This window comes from Apteryx rowi, unplaced genomic scaffold (genome assembly GCF_003343035.1).
Source record: "Apteryx rowi isolate R43461 unplaced genomic scaffold, aptRow1 scaffold_731, whole genome shotgun sequence".
NCBI lineage: Eukaryota > Metazoa > Chordata > Aves > Apterygiformes > Apterygidae > Apteryx > Apteryx rowi.
The window spans coordinates 313,159-331,960 of record NW_020451018.1 but is presented as its reverse complement, the minus strand read 5'-3'; the positions used below and the strand labels follow the sequence as shown (position 1 = coordinate 331,960).

At 44.9% G+C, this 18,802-nt stretch overlaps 1 protein-coding gene across 1 annotated transcript; it reads right to left on the bottom strand.

Annotated features, from left to right (window-relative positions):
- Nucleotides 1-495: 495 nt before the first annotated feature.
- On the bottom strand, nt 496-11,456 carry ASB4 (ankyrin repeat and SOCS box containing 4). Its single transcript, XM_026087783.1, has 5 exons — nt 11,180-11,456; nt 7,171-7,470; nt 3,889-4,379; nt 1,922-2,035; nt 496-684 (listed from the first exon to the last, which is right to left on the bottom strand). The coding sequence occupies exons 1-5, from the start codon at nt 11,451-11,453 to the stop codon at nt 496-498; spliced, it is 1,368 nt and encodes a 455-aa protein (XP_025943568.1). The 5' UTR covers nt 11,454-11,456.
- Nucleotides 11,457-18,802: the final 7,346 nt, after the last annotated feature.

Sequence of the window (18,802 nt, the reverse complement as noted above, 5' to 3'; positions counted from 1 at the left end):
TCTTTCTAGGAAAGTGTTTCTCTGGATCTAATGAGTATACTGGTTTTTGATAGTAGCCTTGCTTTTACTCCTGAAATGACAGGTGAAGAAAATAAGTGAACAGTATCAAAAGTTGTTTGCATTGACTCTAATGATATCTAGTGGGCAGTGGAATAGTTACCAAAAGAAATAGAAGCATCATTGCTGGGGTCATTTAAACCAGACTGAAGAAAGCATGAAAGTTTGGAGTCCTGCGTTTGTGCCTTCCCGCGCTCCACCGGGAGACTGCAGATCCCATTCCCGGTGCAGTGAACCCAGAAAGACAACAACTCCTGGAGCAGCCGGCAAATCCCACCCCAGCTTCTAGCTGGCCTGGGAGCGTATGAAAGCAAAGGTCTGTGCAAGAGTTGTGCCAGGTCCCCTGCAGGAGGGAGCGCAGGGACAGCCCTGCACGGGGCACGGAGCTGGGACGGCGGCACGGCGGGATGCGTGGAGCGGCGCCCTCCCTGCTGCCGCTCAGTAGACAATTCCCTCCGGCTCCAGCAGCAGGTACTTCTTCATGGCGAGTGGGATGGCGAGTGAGGGGACGCCCCGGTGGCACCTTTCCAACAGTGTCTCCCGAATAGCGCATCTGCATAAGTGCATGAGTGACCGCGGTGAATTGCTGCACACGGCAAACAGAGAGTCATAGAAATCCCGGTATCGCTGCAAGAAAAAACAGTGTTTTAGAGCAATAAGGCTTTCTTCCACCCATCTCTGCCCCCCAACATGTGTGCCACGGCAGAATGAGGTAAAAACGCATGCATAGCCATCCCGTGCCTTAGAGCCTCGTCCAGCAGCCGGGGCTTACTTGGTTTAGCCAATGCCTGCATGAAATTCTTATACTTGTCTCAAATATTTATCATTACTGAAGTTAAAGAGTGCCTGGCCAGGTCTTTAGGTTTGATATGCCTTCTGTCCATCAGTCTGAGGTAGGGTTCCTCTGCTAACTTCTGCTAGTCGTCCTAATTTGAGAAGAACTTCAGCCAGCTCAGGGTCAGTGCAAATTAACTAGTTAATCATCTAAACCTCACTGCAGGGCAGCTAGGCAATAAATGACCAGTGCTACTGATGAATTAGCTAAAGCTGAAAAAAATAAAGCACCTCTGGTTTTGGTCATTGCCCTACTATCCTTTGAGAATAAATAGAATTATGTCTCCACAAAAGAAAAATGCAGGTATTACAAATTAATAATGTTGAAATAAAAGTAGCAAATTGTAAATATGTGAGAATAATTAACATTCCTCCAGTGACTTGACCTTATTTGATATTCTTGTTACCTGACAGACCTGGATAAACATTTTTTCAGATGGTATTTTATTTATCAATAAGTACAGGTTTGTGTCAACAAAACATTTTCTCCAATTTCATGTCAAATTTGGCAAATGACTTTGACAACAAAAACAGCACTGGCAACAAAAAATAGAATAACTATAGACTTTTGCAAAACAGAATGTTTCAATATTTTAGATTAAAATTTTTGTTTGAAAATGAAATTAGTTACCTCCTTTCTAATCACACTTTTAACTCACACAATGCTTTTCTTTTTTGTTTTGGTGAAAAAGACTTTTAACATTTAATTTTGTGTTCACCCAAATGCATTTATGCTTTCTGAACAAAGCTGACCTGAAAAAGCAGTTAGTCTCAGCTCCTCTGGCTCTATAATTCTTAATTAGAATATAAATCTGGTTCCCTAAACGCCACTGATAATGCACAGCGTATATTGTTGCACCTCTCCTCAGCACTGATTTGTAAATTTTGGCACAGCCCAGGATGAGTCAAAAAATAGGTGTAAGGTGGAACGCTGGAACTATGCAGATTTCTGAAGTAAAGGGAAGATAATAAAGGGATAAAAAAACATGATAATTATAATCAAGGCAGTTGCAAGGCATTAAGGGCTTACCTCGAAGACGTCGTCAGGTATGGCTGCTTTCCACTTGGATGTCGATTTGATATGCTCGTAAGAATTGATGACAATCTCCACAGCCCTCGGGTGGGAATGACAGGCCTGTAACACCTGCGGGCAGGACGCAGACCAGGAATATTTCAGCTGTGCAGCCCCTGGGGGCTGGAGCCAGCCAGCCCTGCCTACGTGGCTCCGCACAGCATGGTGCAACCAGCCAGCGCCCCACGGAGCTGCACGAACCCTGGTTAGTGCCACACAGGAATGCTGGCTTYGGTCCCCAGGGAGATGTGGCTTGCTGATGGGGGAGTTTTATCACCTGAGCCTGGAGATAACATGTTTAATAGCTAGGCTGAGTGTCTCGCYACCAGCCAAAGTCATGCTTGCTCCAGGCCATGCAGCACAGGGAACAGGCGCATGTCTCYCCACTCTACAGCACTTCCCGTCAAGCTTAGACTCTGCTTTTCAGAGTGGTGATCTTGTCCCTGCTGGGCTGTCAAGGCTGCCTGTCCCCAGTACACGAACAACTCCCTCTCTCCGCATGGGCAGAGCTTTCATGAGGGTCAGGAAGAGCCTCATGCTTGAAAGCTTGTCTATTTTTTCTCTTATATCAGTATATTAAATCATCCCTCCCTACCTTGCTTCCATCCTGACACCATCACAACTACAACAGCACAGCTACTACAAATAACAGGAGTTTCACCTATACATTATGGGGAGAACAAATCTCCTCATCTGAATCAAAACTACATGGCTACTGGAAAAGACTGGGAGATGGCACGACTCAGAGGTAAGGCTTGCAACCATGTGAGGCCCCTGAAGCCCATGCTCTGCCCAGTCACCCTAGCTCAGCAGGGAAGGGCCACAGTCTGCTGTCACCCATACGCGTGGAGTAACGCTTTGTGTTCGCGCTGTCCTGGGTACATTTTTGTACAGGATGCAGAACATCCCTCTAGGATAAACTTCACCCTAAATATTTTACCGACAGCAAAAGACAGTTTGGAAGTGAGACCCAGTCCATGCAGCACGTCAAAGGTGGAGGCAGATAGAGGAGACCCCTGGCCCGACTCTCAAATTCACTCTAGGAAAATGAGTGTTATTGGTTATGAGTTGAAAATAGCTTGACCCAGACTGTGCTCCTGCACTTGTTGTAGATACAGCCAGCCCAGGTACCACATAAGATCTGGCATTTTATTCAAAGATTTCTGGTCGCTTGGCCTGTTGAAATTTTGCAAATATAGTAGAGGAGCTGCAAAATGTTGTTTAGGACTGAGAATTAGAGAGAATGAGTCCTGATTACAATAAGCTTACTTAGCTGCCTGATATAAGTCAATCAGCTATTTCTGTCTGGGCTTTGGGCTTTGCAGAACTTGAGAAATTCCTTAGGAGGGATCCTGCAATTGTTTTTTTTTCCATCAACTTTGAAACCAGGTCCAACCTTTCCCCTTAATTTCTCACATTTTTCCTGGGAGTGAGCCAAAGCTTTACTGAGATCCATTCCAGTTTGAATAAATTTATATATTTTTAAAGGTTAAAAGTGGCAAACTGAATTGTCTAGTCTGATCTTCAATATTTGGTACAAGCCATGAAATATGATTCCACTCAGTTAAGCCTGAATGAAACCGGGTTTGACAAAGGCGTATAGGTTTTCTGAAATGAAGAAAGTGAATCAGCTCTGAAATGTTAGCTTGAACTAGCACATAGAGTTGGGTTTCAAGTTGRTTAAGAATGAAAATGGGGTCTGTGTCTGGGTTCTGGAATTAGCAAATGTAATTTTGCTTCCGTTAAATGATGTCAATCATACAAAAGCTGGTCTCACAAAATTTTGGGCATTCTGGGTCCACAGTTAGCAAGACTCCAGCAAATCCAGACACCATCGAACCCTGCAGTTCGGATCTCTCATCCTATTCCTGTTCAAGGCATCACCTCTCTCCACTATCTATACACCACACAAAGCAGTCCTTAACCTTGTGAAATTGCAGAGGATATATCCTAGCGGCTCCATGATTCAGTAGCAGCTGGTAGCAAATATCAGGCTGGGCAGCTGGCCGCACAGATGTCACTTTTAAGATATACTGTAAGGGTGCACAGCCGTTGACATCCATGATGTTGGCCTCTGCCCCTGCCTCCAGCAGCATGTGTAGCAGCACGTGGTCACAGTTCCAGGCAGCTTTGTGGAGCGGCGATTTGAAATCCTCATCACGAGTGTTCACTTCAGCTTTATAGTCTAAGAGCATCCGACAAATGAGGTGGTGGTCTGGGCTGTATATCTGATCCTTATAGTGAAGGGCCCAATAGACGGCACAGGCCAGGGGAGTCTCCATGTGGGCGTTGACAGCATCAACTTGTGCTCCTTGTTCCACGTAAAAGGCCACAAGCTCAGGGATACCCAAGCGCGCAACTGTGTGCAGGGGMGTTTCCTCATCTTGGTTGTTCGTTTTTATGTTCACATTTGCTCCTGCGAAAGAAAGATGATGGGAAAAAATCAACACAACAAAATCCTGGCTCAGACATCTCTCTGCTTGAGCCCTGCTATCCAAGGACAGGGTGAGGATGGACAGCTGGCTTGAAAGATGCTTGTGGAAATGCAAACAGCTAGAAGCACAGATTCTGCATTTTGTAGGCCTCCAGAGAAAACCTCAGAAACTTTTGAGATTCTTGGATCTGGCTTCAGATGTGATAGCTTGGCCCTAAGCAGATAGAGGACCTTATCTAAGCTGATAGAAGACCTTATCTGAACACTCCATTTTGAACAGCATTCAGGTCCAAATCAATGTGTGAAGTGCCTTTTCCTATAAATTAGGAACTGAAGGCAAAAGGAGAGCTCTATTTCTAACCCAGAGAATAGTTCTGCTCAAATCTATACCCTGAGAATGCTTCCAGTAGCACCTCATTAACTGGGAGTTGGAAAAAAAGGACATGTTATGCTAGATCCATAGATGATATATATATAAAAAAAGCATAGCTAAAGTCACCAGCTGAAGGTCTGGATCCTGCTTTCAAGCTGCTAGCAGGCTTGGTAAAAATCACTGAATTTGTGCAGAATTTATATTTCAGCTGAAACAACAGCACCATCTTCTGGGCCATAAAGCAGAGCTTCTGCACAGCTGCAGGGGAAAAGGACCATAAATTCTGCCTTGCTCTTTGCATTGCTTCTGCCAAAATAGTGACAGGCGTCCCTAGCTCCTGCTTGCTGCAGCATGGCTTTCTAACTGCTGTGCTACTTTCCAGCTACCAGTAATTTGTCCTAAAGAATACAAATTACTACAGGAATAATCCTGAACACTGTTTGTTAAAAAAGAAAAGAAAAAAGGTTGATGAGATCCCATTCCCCAGAGCAAAGTGGAACCACAGGCAATATAAAACCACACAGAGGCCAGCAGGCCGGGGGGCAAGGGGTTTCGTCCAGAGGTGGAAGGTGTTGAAGCTGGATGACCCCAGCAGCTGGGTGACTCACACCTCCATTTCTTTCCTTGAACCAGGGACCCTGGCAAACTGGCGATGAAGTACTTGTGCAAGAGCAAGCGCAAGCTGTGTGGCCATCCCACATCTCTCCAGTCTCATGAAAATTCCTACATGGCCTTACTTACATGAAGACTGAGATCTAAGGACTGTGGAGGAGGAAGGGGAGTCAAAAATTACCTCTGGGCTGGAAAACCTGAGTGCTAGCTGCAGTGCCTGCAAGGCACGTGGAGTCATGCTGACTTCCAGGACAGTGTCAGCAACCTACGTTTGAAGGTGGCAAACAAAAGTGGGATTGGTTTTGCCTGCTTGGTAAGTTGCCCAAACTAGAAGCGATTAAGCTGCATTCGCCTGAATGGACCCGATGTGACACCACAGAGCAGGGATAGCAGGGGGGTAAATACGCCTGGGAAACTTTGGTGTAGTGATATTAACTGAAATCCACTCTCTGGCTATTGAGTAGCGAGAACATGTGTGTAAACACCAGCCCTATTTTGCTCCAAAACCTGCCCCATTTTGTTTGGAGCTGTTACATTTAGCTCACATGGGGATTTGAGTTTACAGAGTGCTTTGGGATGAAAGGCAGCTTGTGAAGCAGTATAATTCTGTTACTGATGGTGGGGAGGAGAAAGCCTTCAGAATATGAACTTTCGTTTGCATTCATCCTATGCTACATTTTGTAAGAGTACATTGGACTTTCTAAGCTTTTCCATGGCAGCAAATCTAACTCCTGCTGTCAGTACTGTTTGCTTTGGGCAGGATACAACTGGCAGCATCTGTTTTCCTTTCTACTAAACAAAATAATATGCATCTTTCCAGCAGAAGAAAAGCAATGTGGTTATTCATTTGGGACTGCAGATTGCCTTGCCCACGAAGCATACTTAGGTCTCTGCGTTTCAAGAAAAGCCTGCAATAAWAACATGTGTAGCAAAAAACCAAAAGCATTTGTACTTGCCTTGGCACAGCGTGATAATTAGGGGAATCTGTCTATTTGCATTTATGACTCTTGAAGGTCTGACTTTGCTGTACACTTTATGACTGTCTCTTATTGTGGCCTGAGTCAGCTTCTTTGTGTTAGGGAACCAGCATGTGGCACCAATATATTTATCCAGGGAATTATGTCTATTCATAGGTTCATTGTTGCAGATGGTGAGCAACAAAATTAATCTTACTTTGGGAAAGCATAATCTTATATGATAGCCTTTTTCCCCCAATCCCTGTAGAGGTGCAGGAGTCTGGCTGCCGACAAATTAACAGAGATCATGAAAAACTGCACCCAGTTTTTCAAGGCCRGGTCTTAAAAAGACAAATGGTTGGAAGAATTTTGCCAAGATCAAGGAAGTCTGAACACAAAAGAAGAGTGGAGGGGCACACTTTAATGTGAAAACATTTTAATAGTAAACCCAGATGAGGAAGAGAGAAAAAAAATAGAGGCTCCCTGACTGCGGGGAGCCTTCCCACAGAGCCGGTGGGAGCAGGCAGGGGGGCGAGACAGGCGGGTGGGAGCAGCTGGGATGGGTACCGGGCTGGCAGCAGTGAAAGGGGACATGAGCCTGGAGYAGGGCAGGGGCAGGCAGAGGGAAACACAGGGGCAAGGAATTGGATGGGAGAAACCTCAGCTGCTCAAGGAGGTGGGGGAAAGATGTGAGCCAGCTGTGGATGGACGGGTAAATATACCCCTACTTTGACAACTTTTCTCTTAAGAGAAACCGCAGATACACACCCCATCACTGGGAAGGCTGTGGGAGCCTCTCCAGAGCTCGCGATGACCTTTTGCTCTACCTTACCTCTCCAAACCAGCTGCTGGGCGCACGGCATAGAGGTGAGCGTTGTGCAGAAGTGCAAGGGCGCCTGTCCGCTCATGGAGAAGCAGTTCAGCTTAGCGCCGTGATTGCAAAGGATCTTGAGACACTCAACGTTTGCCATTTCGCACGCCACGTGGATCGCGGCTTTCCCGTTGGGCCGGCAGTTGATGGAAGCTTTGTGATTGAGCAGGATCGAAAGACACTCCAGATGCCCGTACATGACAGCGAGATGAAGTCCAGTTGCCCAGGATATTTTTAATTTGTAGCTAGGCAGCCAATAACCTGTACAAAGTGAAACTGTATTACCGTCCTTGGCTAAGACTTTGCTTTGGATCACCCATCTACTGAGAATAATTGACAGGGAAGGAAGGGTTGGAGTTTTGCTTTAATTTGCTGTATTTTCACTAGGTAGAGTTTAATGTACACAAAGTTCTCTCAAGCATAACTTCATTTTCATTAAGCACGTTTATTGCATGTGCTGAACAGCCTGGCTTTTGAGTAGATAATTCCCATGTAGCCAGACTCTGAGGGCAGCTTGCTTGCTTTCTCGTGACTTCTGTAGACTGAATTAAAAAAAATCTCAGAGCATTTGAAATGCCACCAACTAAAAAATATGGGGGAAATGGGTTCTCTAGCCTGCTGACAGCTGAACAAAAGTGACATTAGAACAAGAAGGCAGCATTTACTTAGGCCAGTGACTCAACAGCAACACATCATGCTGCTCATGCATGGGAGAGATCAGGCTCTTTCTTGCGTGTCAGGAGCTGGGCTTGAACTTGCAGTGCTGCACTGCACACAGACAGCCCCTGGCAGCGTGGCTGCGGCTGGTCGGGCCTCTGGCCACCAACACCCCTCAGCAGCAGCGAGCTAGGGGTCTCGAGGCTGACGCAAAGTACCTTGAAGAGCCAAGGGGAAGCGGTGACACTTCAGCGTGAAATTTAATTCCAAATATTTGGATTTTTCTCTGCAAATTTCACAATGATCTCTCTCTGTCTCTCTCTCTCTCTCTCTCTCTCTTTTTTTTTTTTTTGCTTACAAACAGGTGTAAGACCAAATAACACTTAATTTTCTGTTCCCAAGATAGGACTACATGCTTAATGACTGCACAGAGACAGTCTTAGAAGTGATTACTATAATCATTTGTTTAAAAAAAGTAAAACAAAATAATCATCAGTAGAAGAGCAGCACGATTCTAGAACTTTTTTTTTTTTTTTTTTTTTACATACAGCAGCTGCATCTTAGCTAGAATATGCACATATAACATTTTCTGGGTTTGATTTATTTATTTCTCCTTGGACAACTGCCTGGTTAAATACTCTTATCATGTAAAAGACAGAAAAACACTAAAGATGCACAATGAGGTCAAATTAATTCAAATCTTTATTTTTGAATCTCTAGTTATATATAGCTTTTTGTTCTTAATGTCACATGGACACAGTTTTTACAGTAATCAGATGTATTGAGTTAGACAGAAAGAGAGATGGGGAGGAAGGAAAGAGGTAGGTAGAAACAAAGAGCTGGTGACAGGGAGAAACTTGGATTAAAGTTTCTCTTCCCCTCCTTGTTAAATTGCAAGTATGTCTCTTAAAATAGACATCAGTAATGAAGTTCTTGTAAGCTTCTGAAAAATGCTAGATTTCAATTTAAAGGGTACAGTTATAAAATTGACAGTCAAGACAGCAGCTGCACCTGCTCTGGCATGTCTTCAGTGGCATTTTGCTGAAAAATATAAGCATTTATTACTGCCAGCACATGAGATCTCAGGGGTGAGAAACAGTCTACAAGTCTGTGAGAGACCTGTCTACAATCCATGGCACCCACTTTAGGTCTACATTTTTGGGGACTATCAAACCCTTTGCTAAAGTAACCCCACTCAGTCAGTGGAAAGAGCAGGTAGCCCTGAGGCCACCCGCATGCCTAAGCGGGGGACAGGCTTGCCAGTGGAGGTGCTCAAAACCTCTCTCGAGCCATTGACTATAGAGGTAACTGGCACTTTCTGTAAGAAACCTGCTCCATTAGATTCTCCCGAACTGGGCACGCATGAAGTRGGCTATATCCTGGGACCTATGCGTATAGCAGAGCAAGTCTCCTAAACCAGCTCCCTGCCTAAATTCCCATTCCTTTTCATCAGCAATGAGCTGACTTATCCCACATGGAGACAGACCTGATGGCTTGAATTCTAGAAAATGTATAAATGTGAGCTGTAAATGGCAACAAACAGCACAAGAGCAATCCTAAAGAGCCAAGTTACCACTCTGTATAGCCATGATTTTCCTTCCTGAGACCACTGTTGATTTCATTTGCCTGTGCTGCCATGGGCGAGCTCCCTCATTGGTGTCAGGAGCATCTCCCCGCTCTCTGCCCAAACCCCAGGCATCCCTGAGCCCAGCAGGATGGCCACCGAGATGCAGAGCCGGATGTGGCGTGGGCTTCACAGGAGCCTCTTTKTGCTTGCCTGGGGTGGACACATGAAAAAGCAACAGTGCACACAAGGTCAGGGGCCTCGGGAGCCTGCAGCCTTCTCGGCAGAGGGGCAGCAGAGCAGCTCTCCCACCCATGGCATCACCTTTCCACCTCACAGCTTCAGGCCTGGCAAAGCTCAGGTTGTCTGGATGGTGCGTAACTGGGGCGTGAGTTTTCTCACCTCTCCCTGCTCCAGGAAGTCCTCCTCTCAAACCATGGTTAGCTGGGCTTCAGAATAATGGTAAGATTTGTGCAAGAGTTAGTAGAGTGCCTTCTGCCTTTTGAAGAACGAAAGTGAATCACTGATGTGATTTGGGCCATTGGGTGCATTTACCTCAGCAGAAGGCAGGGCGGTCTCCAAAAGAGACAGGTTAATGCTTGCAGTCAAATGATCTACAATTAAAAATCTGTGCATTAGTTCTGTGGCCTAAGACTGCAATAAGAATGCATTTTAACTTGCTGAAGACAGAAGAAAGAGTATTTTAAGATATTTTATCACTGAGTGGGTTAGTTCTGACCCACTCGCCAAGGAAAACAAGCCAGGACTGCATCATCCTCACCCTTATGAAATCAAAAGAGCAGAAGCTAATTGTTAAATGAGAGGTAAACACAGCAAATGAGAAGAGGTGGGACAGTTGTCCCTTCTTTAGGGCACAGAAAAAAAGTGTATTTGTTGTGCTGCTGGGACTGGAGGTGTTTATCTCCATGTGTGCCTAATTTCTGGCAAAGGTTGATGGTTAGGGCTTTTTTAGACTCACATGAAGAATCTGTTGGCAAGTAAATAATGAAGTGTGCTGATTTTAATGGAGACCAAACTTATTTTATCACTTTGAGTTGTAAGTTATTAGAAACTCAGCCAGTATCTGGCTGAGAACAGGTTTGTTTTTCTATACTCTGGAAAAGCTGAGATGTCTTTCCTGGTTGTGTCCCTCCATGGTGTTTTTACAGATGGTTTGTTCTGATTTGATAGATACAATAGCACACCTCACTTTGAAAACTGAATCTCCCATTCAGCAACATTCCACTTCCGCAGGACTTCCTGAGGATTGAGCTAAGGACAAGTCACTGTAGTACTATTGTAAACTGAAAATGGAAGACACTGAACATTTTATGTTTCTCAGTGGTCTGTTTATGTGACATACCAGGTATGTGTCAGAAATTTATATATTTTGTTTAGCTGCATGGTCTATTCTGGGCTTCGCGCTTGAGTTCATGTGAGGAAAGGACTCCTTTTCCTAGCCTTCCCCAAACTGGCAACAYGGAGGCTCAGCTGGGTCTCTGGCCTGTCCTTGGCTGAGCCCACGGATCTGGCTGGCAACCTCCCCTCCAGCGGTGCCTGCGCAGTGTGGGGTGCAGTCCCAGCCACCACCTCCTCCGCAGAGGCTCCTTCTCAGCTCTCAGCTGTCGTATAAACCTACTACAATTTTACAGCCTGCCAATCGACAAGCATGGTAGGGTCTGAAGGGACAAATGGCCACAGTTTCTTCTAAATTACTCAAACCCACCTGAATCCTGCTGTTGTGTTTACCTTGTTTGTAGGAGGCCAGAATCAAGTTGTCGTCTTCCACTTCAAACACTGTGTCCACATCTATTTTCTTCTGGCTCAAGAGCTTTTCCAGTGTTCCATAGTCATTTGATTTCAGGGCTTCAAGAAAAGCTTTTTTCACCAACCTGGCAGCTGCTGCTTGAGTCATTCTCCCCTCCACATTCTCCCCTTCTTTGTATGTCTTCTCCAGCTCCATTTCCAAACGTATTTGTTGGTGCAGTGATGGGTGCAGTGAGGTCCTAGAGCAGAGTTGCATGCTGAAGTTTCTGGAGACCAGAAGGTAATTTTATCACTAAGTCATGCTGATCTGCTTGTTCTATTTATATAAGGAGCATTTCAGGCATTGAAATGTCACTCTTGGATATCATCACACTCTTTTCATGAAAGCGAGGACAGACACACTAGCAATAACACCAAAATAACAATGATCTTCATGGGCTTTATATACCTTAAGCTTCATTAAGCACGTGGTTACCCTCTGCTCCTGCCATACACTCATATTAAAAGATGCTAGTCCTGGGCATTGTTTCTCAGGTGGAGAAACACTCATGTTTATTTCATAGTTACCATTGCTGATTAATTGACTGCAGTGAGAGGTGATGGTCTCTCTGCAGATGCCTTTTAACTAGTGCATTTAACAAAAAGGTGCTCTTCCTGTGGGAGGCTGCTCACTCTTTCCCAAGACAGTGTTCACCATGTCAGTCCTGGTTACATTCCAGCAGCCATCAGGGAGGCCTCCAGAGCAGCACCCCTGCCATGCAGGTCTCACAGATGCCCTGACCTGCAAAGCCTCGAGGGATCACCCTATCTAGCCCAAGTTCCTGTATAACATCCCAAGCGACAGGATTTCCCTAGACCTCACAGGTGCCAGGAGGCTGTGCAGCTCCATTGGCTCTCCTCACTCCCTTCCCATCGTCTAAATTACCCTTCATCTAACTTGAGAGCCCTTCTCTCTCCCTCACAACCSCATCACCCACTGAATGTTTCCCCCACCTCCGTTTTCATTCTCCTGCATGCCCTGCCAGCCCTGTCCCTGTCCATGGGCCAGCAGCAGCATGTGAGGATGGATGAAAATCCAAACCTGGCCACCGTGAGCTGCTGCCATGCACCATGCACAAGTGGTTCATGCAGCACCGATGGCACCTGCACCCACTTGGACTCCTGGTGAGACCACAGCTGGTAGGAGACTTCCCACCCTTAATTTAAATGGGCTGGCATTGCAACCATTAAGATGACATTTTTGTGCTTACTCTTCCTGATCTCCCACAAGTTCCTGCTGAATGGGCTGATGAGGAGATGTGAGCTGGGTGATATCAGAAGTCGTGGCAGCCCCTGTGCAACTTGGGTTTCCAGGGGCCAGTCTTCTCAGCCAGCCTTGCAAGGACTTGCAAGGTGTCTGTCCATGGCAATGCTCCCCAGGTCCATGCTAGGGCAAGTGTGCCATAGAAATGTTACAGAACAATTCATGAAGAACTGTGAAATTTGTGAGTACCTCATACCTAACTGCTTTTGAATAAAGAACACTTTATAAAATAAAGTGCTTTCCTGAGGTATTGTGTTCAGACTTGTAATAAAGTCGAGGGAAGGAAAAAGACCAGCCCCAATGCTCCAGGCTTCAAGTTTGCATCTTTTTAGCCTTACTATGAAGTTCAGTGCCAAGCTCTTAGTACCTTTACTTTCCCTCCTGCACGACTGCCTCCCTCTTTCTTTGTTACTCTCAGTAGTGGATGACTCCACTCCATGCTTTAAAAAACATGTTAATGCTTATCTGCCATGAGCAGAAGGATAAGATGAGAACTGTAGATTTTATGGAGTTTTTGTTACTTGCACCTTTTTTTTTAACCACTATATCTGAAAAGTCATATATGCACAAAGCACTGATATGTGGCTACAATCAATAGGTCACCTTGCTATGCTTTTCTTAATGAAATGGACTAGTTTTTTGTCTGTCTTTGACAGCCTTAGATTAATAGAAGGCCATTCTGTCTAGCTGTGTGTTGAACAGTTCACGCCAGTACATCTTCATGCTGCTCTGCCATCTGAAGTTTCAGATGCACAAACAGATTACTGTAACGAATTACTGCCTGTCTGCTGATCCATCGGGCTTGCTCTCAGTTGACAACCGATGTGAAGCAATTTGCAATAGCTTGGCCCACAGTCAAAGAGAAAGTTAATTAAAATCACCTCACATTTGTCAAGATCCAAGAGGGACACACAGGGACAGTGCCTCAGACCAGTCGATACACTAGAACTTGCTCACCTGCATCAATTTGTGTGGCCTTGCTCCGATTCTCACAGAAATCTTTCTTAACACTAATGAACCTTAAAGACAGAAAGGAAACAAGTATAGATACCTGCCTCCTTTGCAGTTAGTGCTTTTCTGTACAATGCATTTGGGCCTAATCTTGAGAAACCTACCCATATGAATACACTACCGCTTTCAGTAGGATTATGTACAAGAATAAGGAAATGTCCGTATGTTTTACATTGACAAATAATCACATAAAACTTCATTGTTTTTTTAAGGAAACACATAAGAAGTTTTATTAATTTACTTACAGGGYTGTGAAATTTATTTAACAATATGTAAGTACTGAAAATCATTGGTGGGACAAAGTGACTGATTTTTCCCATATATCCATATTTTTATATTATTTTTATTTTTATCCCCCACCATACCACAAGGTGGCATTTTTGAAAGTCAAAACTGATGGCATCCGAGCCTCAAAGCTGCCAAGTATTCTGAACATTTTGCTGTGAAACAACAGTACATCACTGGTTTAGTACAAACAACATTTACGATGGCTATTTATAGGTTAGACTTGTAGCTGCTGTGATGGGCACTGCACAGCACTCACACATTGTATCCACTAAGAAAATCTAGTTTCCACATTGATGAGCGAGTGAAGAGTTAACAGGATTAAAGAAGTTTGCCAATTGATATGAGCAAGGCCATGGAATAGAAGAGTTAGCAGGATTAAAGAAATCTGCCACCTGATAAGGCTGTGGAATCGCAGCTGCATGGACCCCCGGGGGGGAGGAAGCCATACAGAGGTGTTGCAGTCTTGCCTCSCTAGCAGGGTCTTTCCAAGCAGAAGAACAAACAGTCTTGTGACTGTGAAACTCACAGAGGTCAGCAAAAGCAGTGTTTGCCCAGAGCCCCAGCCATATAAAAAGAGACTTGGCAGCTAAGAGAGTTTGAGCAGGGGATGGGAACATGACCAGACCATCCTCTCCGGCTGGACCATGAGTATTCCCACCCCCCCACACCTTTTCCTGGGATGCTGGGTTAAGGTAACTCCTYGAGGTTGAGAGTCCTCTCACTAAGAGAGTGAATAAGAAAGCTTTCAAGCTGGGATAAGCAGTGTTTCCAATTAACAGCGCAGTAGCCGATGGTTTTGGGTTATCCTTTCTAAATTAGTAATCGCATTATTTTAATGGGTGTTACTAATCYGAGAGCTTGCGTGAGGAAATAAACATATGTTTATTACATTACTGTCTCAGTTGTTACTAGCGAACCTTCATAGCGTGACACACACTCAAAAGCAATTGTCTAAATTAGACAGCTAGTGCAAAGACACAATTTTGCTGGGGACATGAAATCCTGCCCTCCTGGTCCCAACATTTCCTTGTGCTCCGCACAACACACTTGTGTCCACAGGCACACAAACACCTATGCCTTGCTGGGATGGGCYGGATCAGCCCCTCACAAGTCATGATGAAGAAGCAGGTGAGAAGGGCTGCAGCAAGCTGGAGAAGAGCAGGCAAAGCCCTTCAGTGTGCACTGATTTTCRCTTTAGTCAATGGCAGTCATGTTGGTGACTTCAGATTGGCTGCTGAGGACCTTCTCTGTCAAATAAAGTAGGTTATTGTGGACATGATCCAAGGTCCATTGAAGTCAAGGGAAGCATTTCCACTTAGGGGGACGTGTCCTTTATTAGGTGGGTACCAAGCAGCAGAACTGGGCTGGGGAAAGCTGCCTTGAGGTGGGTGCACGAAGGGAATTTCAGCTGAGGGGAGGATGGTCTGATGAGAAGGATGGCTTGGTGGCACAGGGGTTTGTAGGAAAGTCAGAGGCAATAGGAGGCAAAGACAACTTTAGGGAGAAAAGAAAAGGAGAATATGAGAAAAGATGCTGTGCAAAGTGTGTCTCCCGAGGAGACTGGAGGAGCTGGGGACCCTCCGCTGGCACTCGCTGCTGTGGAATGATGATATATTGGCAGCTACGTGGCTCATGTGTCCGTAGCAGAGCTGGGAGCAGCCCTAGTGGAGAGGAGTTTTGGAAGTGAGGAGCGACATCCTGAACTCTTTGCTGGGGCAGGCAGAAAGCCAGAAAAAAGAGAAGGGCTCCAAAAGAGCAGCTGTGATGCAACTGGAGCAGCAGGGGAGTTGTTACTAGCTGCAACATGGAAAACTCTCCTGGTAGAGGCCTGAGGGGCTTGTAGCACCCTGCAAATTGGGCCTGTGCTACAGCTGCACTGCCAAAAAGGTCACACTGGTGGGGTGGGTGTGGAGAACATTCACGGATGCAGTGTCACCCCCCTGCAGCTTCAGTAGGGCTGCTGCCAGTGCCCTCCCCATATGGAGGGGTATCGAAACACTGCATGTGCCCCACAGCTCTCAGTCTTGCAGCCACGTATTGGTGCACTTGGCTAGTTAGATCTCAACTCTGTGAGGCAGGCACCCTTTCCTTCCTCCAGCAGGTCACTGGTGAAAGCAGGTTACCTAAGCAGTAAAAATTCGGCCTCCATGTGAAGCAGTCAGTCCTGCTTAGAAGCCTTTTAAGTTTGGAAATGTGCTGAACATCAGATCTGCCACCCTGAAGCAAGAAGTGGATCCTTGAGTTAATCCCACACTTTCATCTCTTCTGAACAGTGCAAGCTCTTAAAAATACTGTTGCAGTCATGATCACAATTCCCTTATTTTCCTGGGGCCTTTATAGCCTCTGCAGCATCAGCCCAAGTTTCCCACATCACTGCCCAGGCTGCTTACAAATCAGTTGTTTCTTCCTGACCTCTCTCAGTTCCCAAGCCGGACTAAGCACAGTCCTTTTACTTAGCTGTATCACACATCTTTTTGGCAATATTAATGTTACCTTTTTTTATTCTTCTACATCTTTCTGCCTGCTTTAGCCACTGCTATATTTTATCTAATTTTCTTCCAGAATGCTGACTCTGAGTGTAAAAATTGCATAAATCTTTCCTGTTCTTCTTGCTTTATTTCTTAGTGGGGAAAACAATCCTTAGCTGCGCCAGATGCAAACTATTTTTTCCAGGTACTCAGCTCTTCTGAGAAAAGTCTTCTCTGTAAATTAATCCCTGCATCTTGTTCACCTTCTTAGTGTCATCAGTTTGGAATTCTCCTCTTGTTCTTTGTTGTATTGTTTCACTTTTGTTCTCATTTGTTAGGGACAGAAAGGGGAAAAAAGGGGTCCCAGATCCTCAAAAGTATTTAGATATTTATGTCCCAACTCCTTGGAAGTTGAACTCCTAGGAGTTGGCAACCTATGTATCTCTGAGAGACTGGACTTTCTATTTTTGCTTTCAATAAAGCAAATACAGTTTAGAAATGTATACCAAGAGATGCTCAGTCTTGAGGCACATGTGTTATAAAATTAAAGGTTGATGCTAACAATCCTGAACTTCATGGCAAGACTTCACGGCAAAGGCTTAACATGTTCTTCCATGGGTTTCTTTTTGGTTTTGATGTGTGCTATTTCCATCTTCAGCTCCAGGGACCTGKTTTTTTTTTTTTCTGCACATGGTTCCACATCCCTCTATGTATGTATTCATTAGGATGTCCAGAAGCTACTGGGTATTATAGTCGGGGTGTTATATATTGATGTCAGAGTGATAGCGTTGAGTTTAGGATGTCTCAAAAATGTCCGTTAAGATAACATACTGAATATAAAAAGTATACACAGAATATCTTTATTTTGCAAAACAGTTCAAACAAAACATCACCTTTACTCAGATGCAATGCTGTTAGGTTCTTTGGTTCAAAGGCATATATATTTGCAAACAAGATGCCTGTATATATAGGGAAATTAGAATCAGGCAGTCAGTATTTTCAAGGAATGGAAAAAACAAATCTTACCTAGCTATGTTGAGTGGAAAATTCTTCTCATATTTTTGCAGCTTTGTGTCATAGTATCTGGCAGTACTTAAACTTGGGGGATTTTGTAACCACACTTAAAATGTAAATCTGTTACAGTTCTTTCCTCCTGCTGAAGTGAGGCGTAGACTATGGGTTTAAATGAAGCCTGTGGAAAGCAGCTCTTTAGAGACAAGTGTTGCCTCACAGCAGTGAGACAAAAATAATTCACTGCCCATAGAAAGAGCCCTGCAGGAGGCTGTGTCTCTCCTCTCCCCTCCCAGGGCCGCCTGCCCGCTGCTTGGCCGCGCTTCCTGCAGGGCCGCCMGTGCTGAGCTCTGGCAGTCCTTGGCCAGGGAAGAGATGGTCTCATCGGGCCATTCCCAGCAACTTTTGCCTTGCCTGCAAAGTAAAACTTGGGCAAAGCTGTGTGTGGAGCTGAGTTGGTGTATTATGAAATGTTTCCTATATATTAAATACATATCAAATAAAGTGACAGAGGTTTTGGGATAGGCAAGCAGCCAAAGTGTGGAAGGCTCTCCAGTTTTGCAAGGGTGGCAATGCTCCAAAATACCAGTCGTCTTGGATCAAAATACTGACACATACAGGAATATTAACTCATTCAGTAGTAGCAGTACTGTTTGCCAACCTAAGAATATGACTGTTCTTGCTGTAAAGGACTCAGTTTGAAGTGATGCCAAGATAAAACACGTGGAAGAATCTGCCAAGAGGGAGGAATGCGTGCAGAGGGAAGATGAGATATCGCTAAAACAGGCAGTGCGTAATGAACAGGGTTAGGTATGGTGATGAAGCAGATAGGGAATGTGCTGCCCTACAGTGACTCCATAACTGTTGTGCACTCGTGTGACTGTGCCAGGGGTCTGGAYGCCTGTTTTCAACCTCTTCTGTTGCCTGTGTTTCCCACCCTCTCCAGATAAATCAGCCGCTGACAAACAGCACTTCTTGTTTGCTGCATTTCTAAGCAATGTAAGCTGTTAAGCACACTCCTTCCAAGTATTGACATCTACCTTCCCTGAACATGGCAGACCAAATCCTTACTTGCAGAAGTAACAATTTAACCATGTTAGTCTAAAGAATGTGCACACTACATGCTGTTTTGATTGGTATGGCACGGGATAAATCTTGCTTACCCTGCAGGAAAATCAGCCTTGTTGACAGACATCAGAGATCTGCGTGAACGATGCAAGGCAGAGCTAACCTTGATGCCGTTGCGAAGGATGCAGAGCAAAGGGGGTGAGAATCGAATCGTTGTTCTCCCAGCAGCCGTCAGAGCAGAGGCAGTATGAACAAATGCCTATGTTGTACAGGGGAGACCTCAGTACGTTGATCCATCATCCTGAGTCCATTAGTATAAAAGCCAAGAAAACAAGCAAATATTTCTCATTTAAACTCAGAGCTGCCTTGAGTTAGATCAGTTATTAAAAGATTCCTCAAGGCAAGAAAATAACTAATGTTACCGGTTACCTCTTGCACTGAATAATTGAACCATTA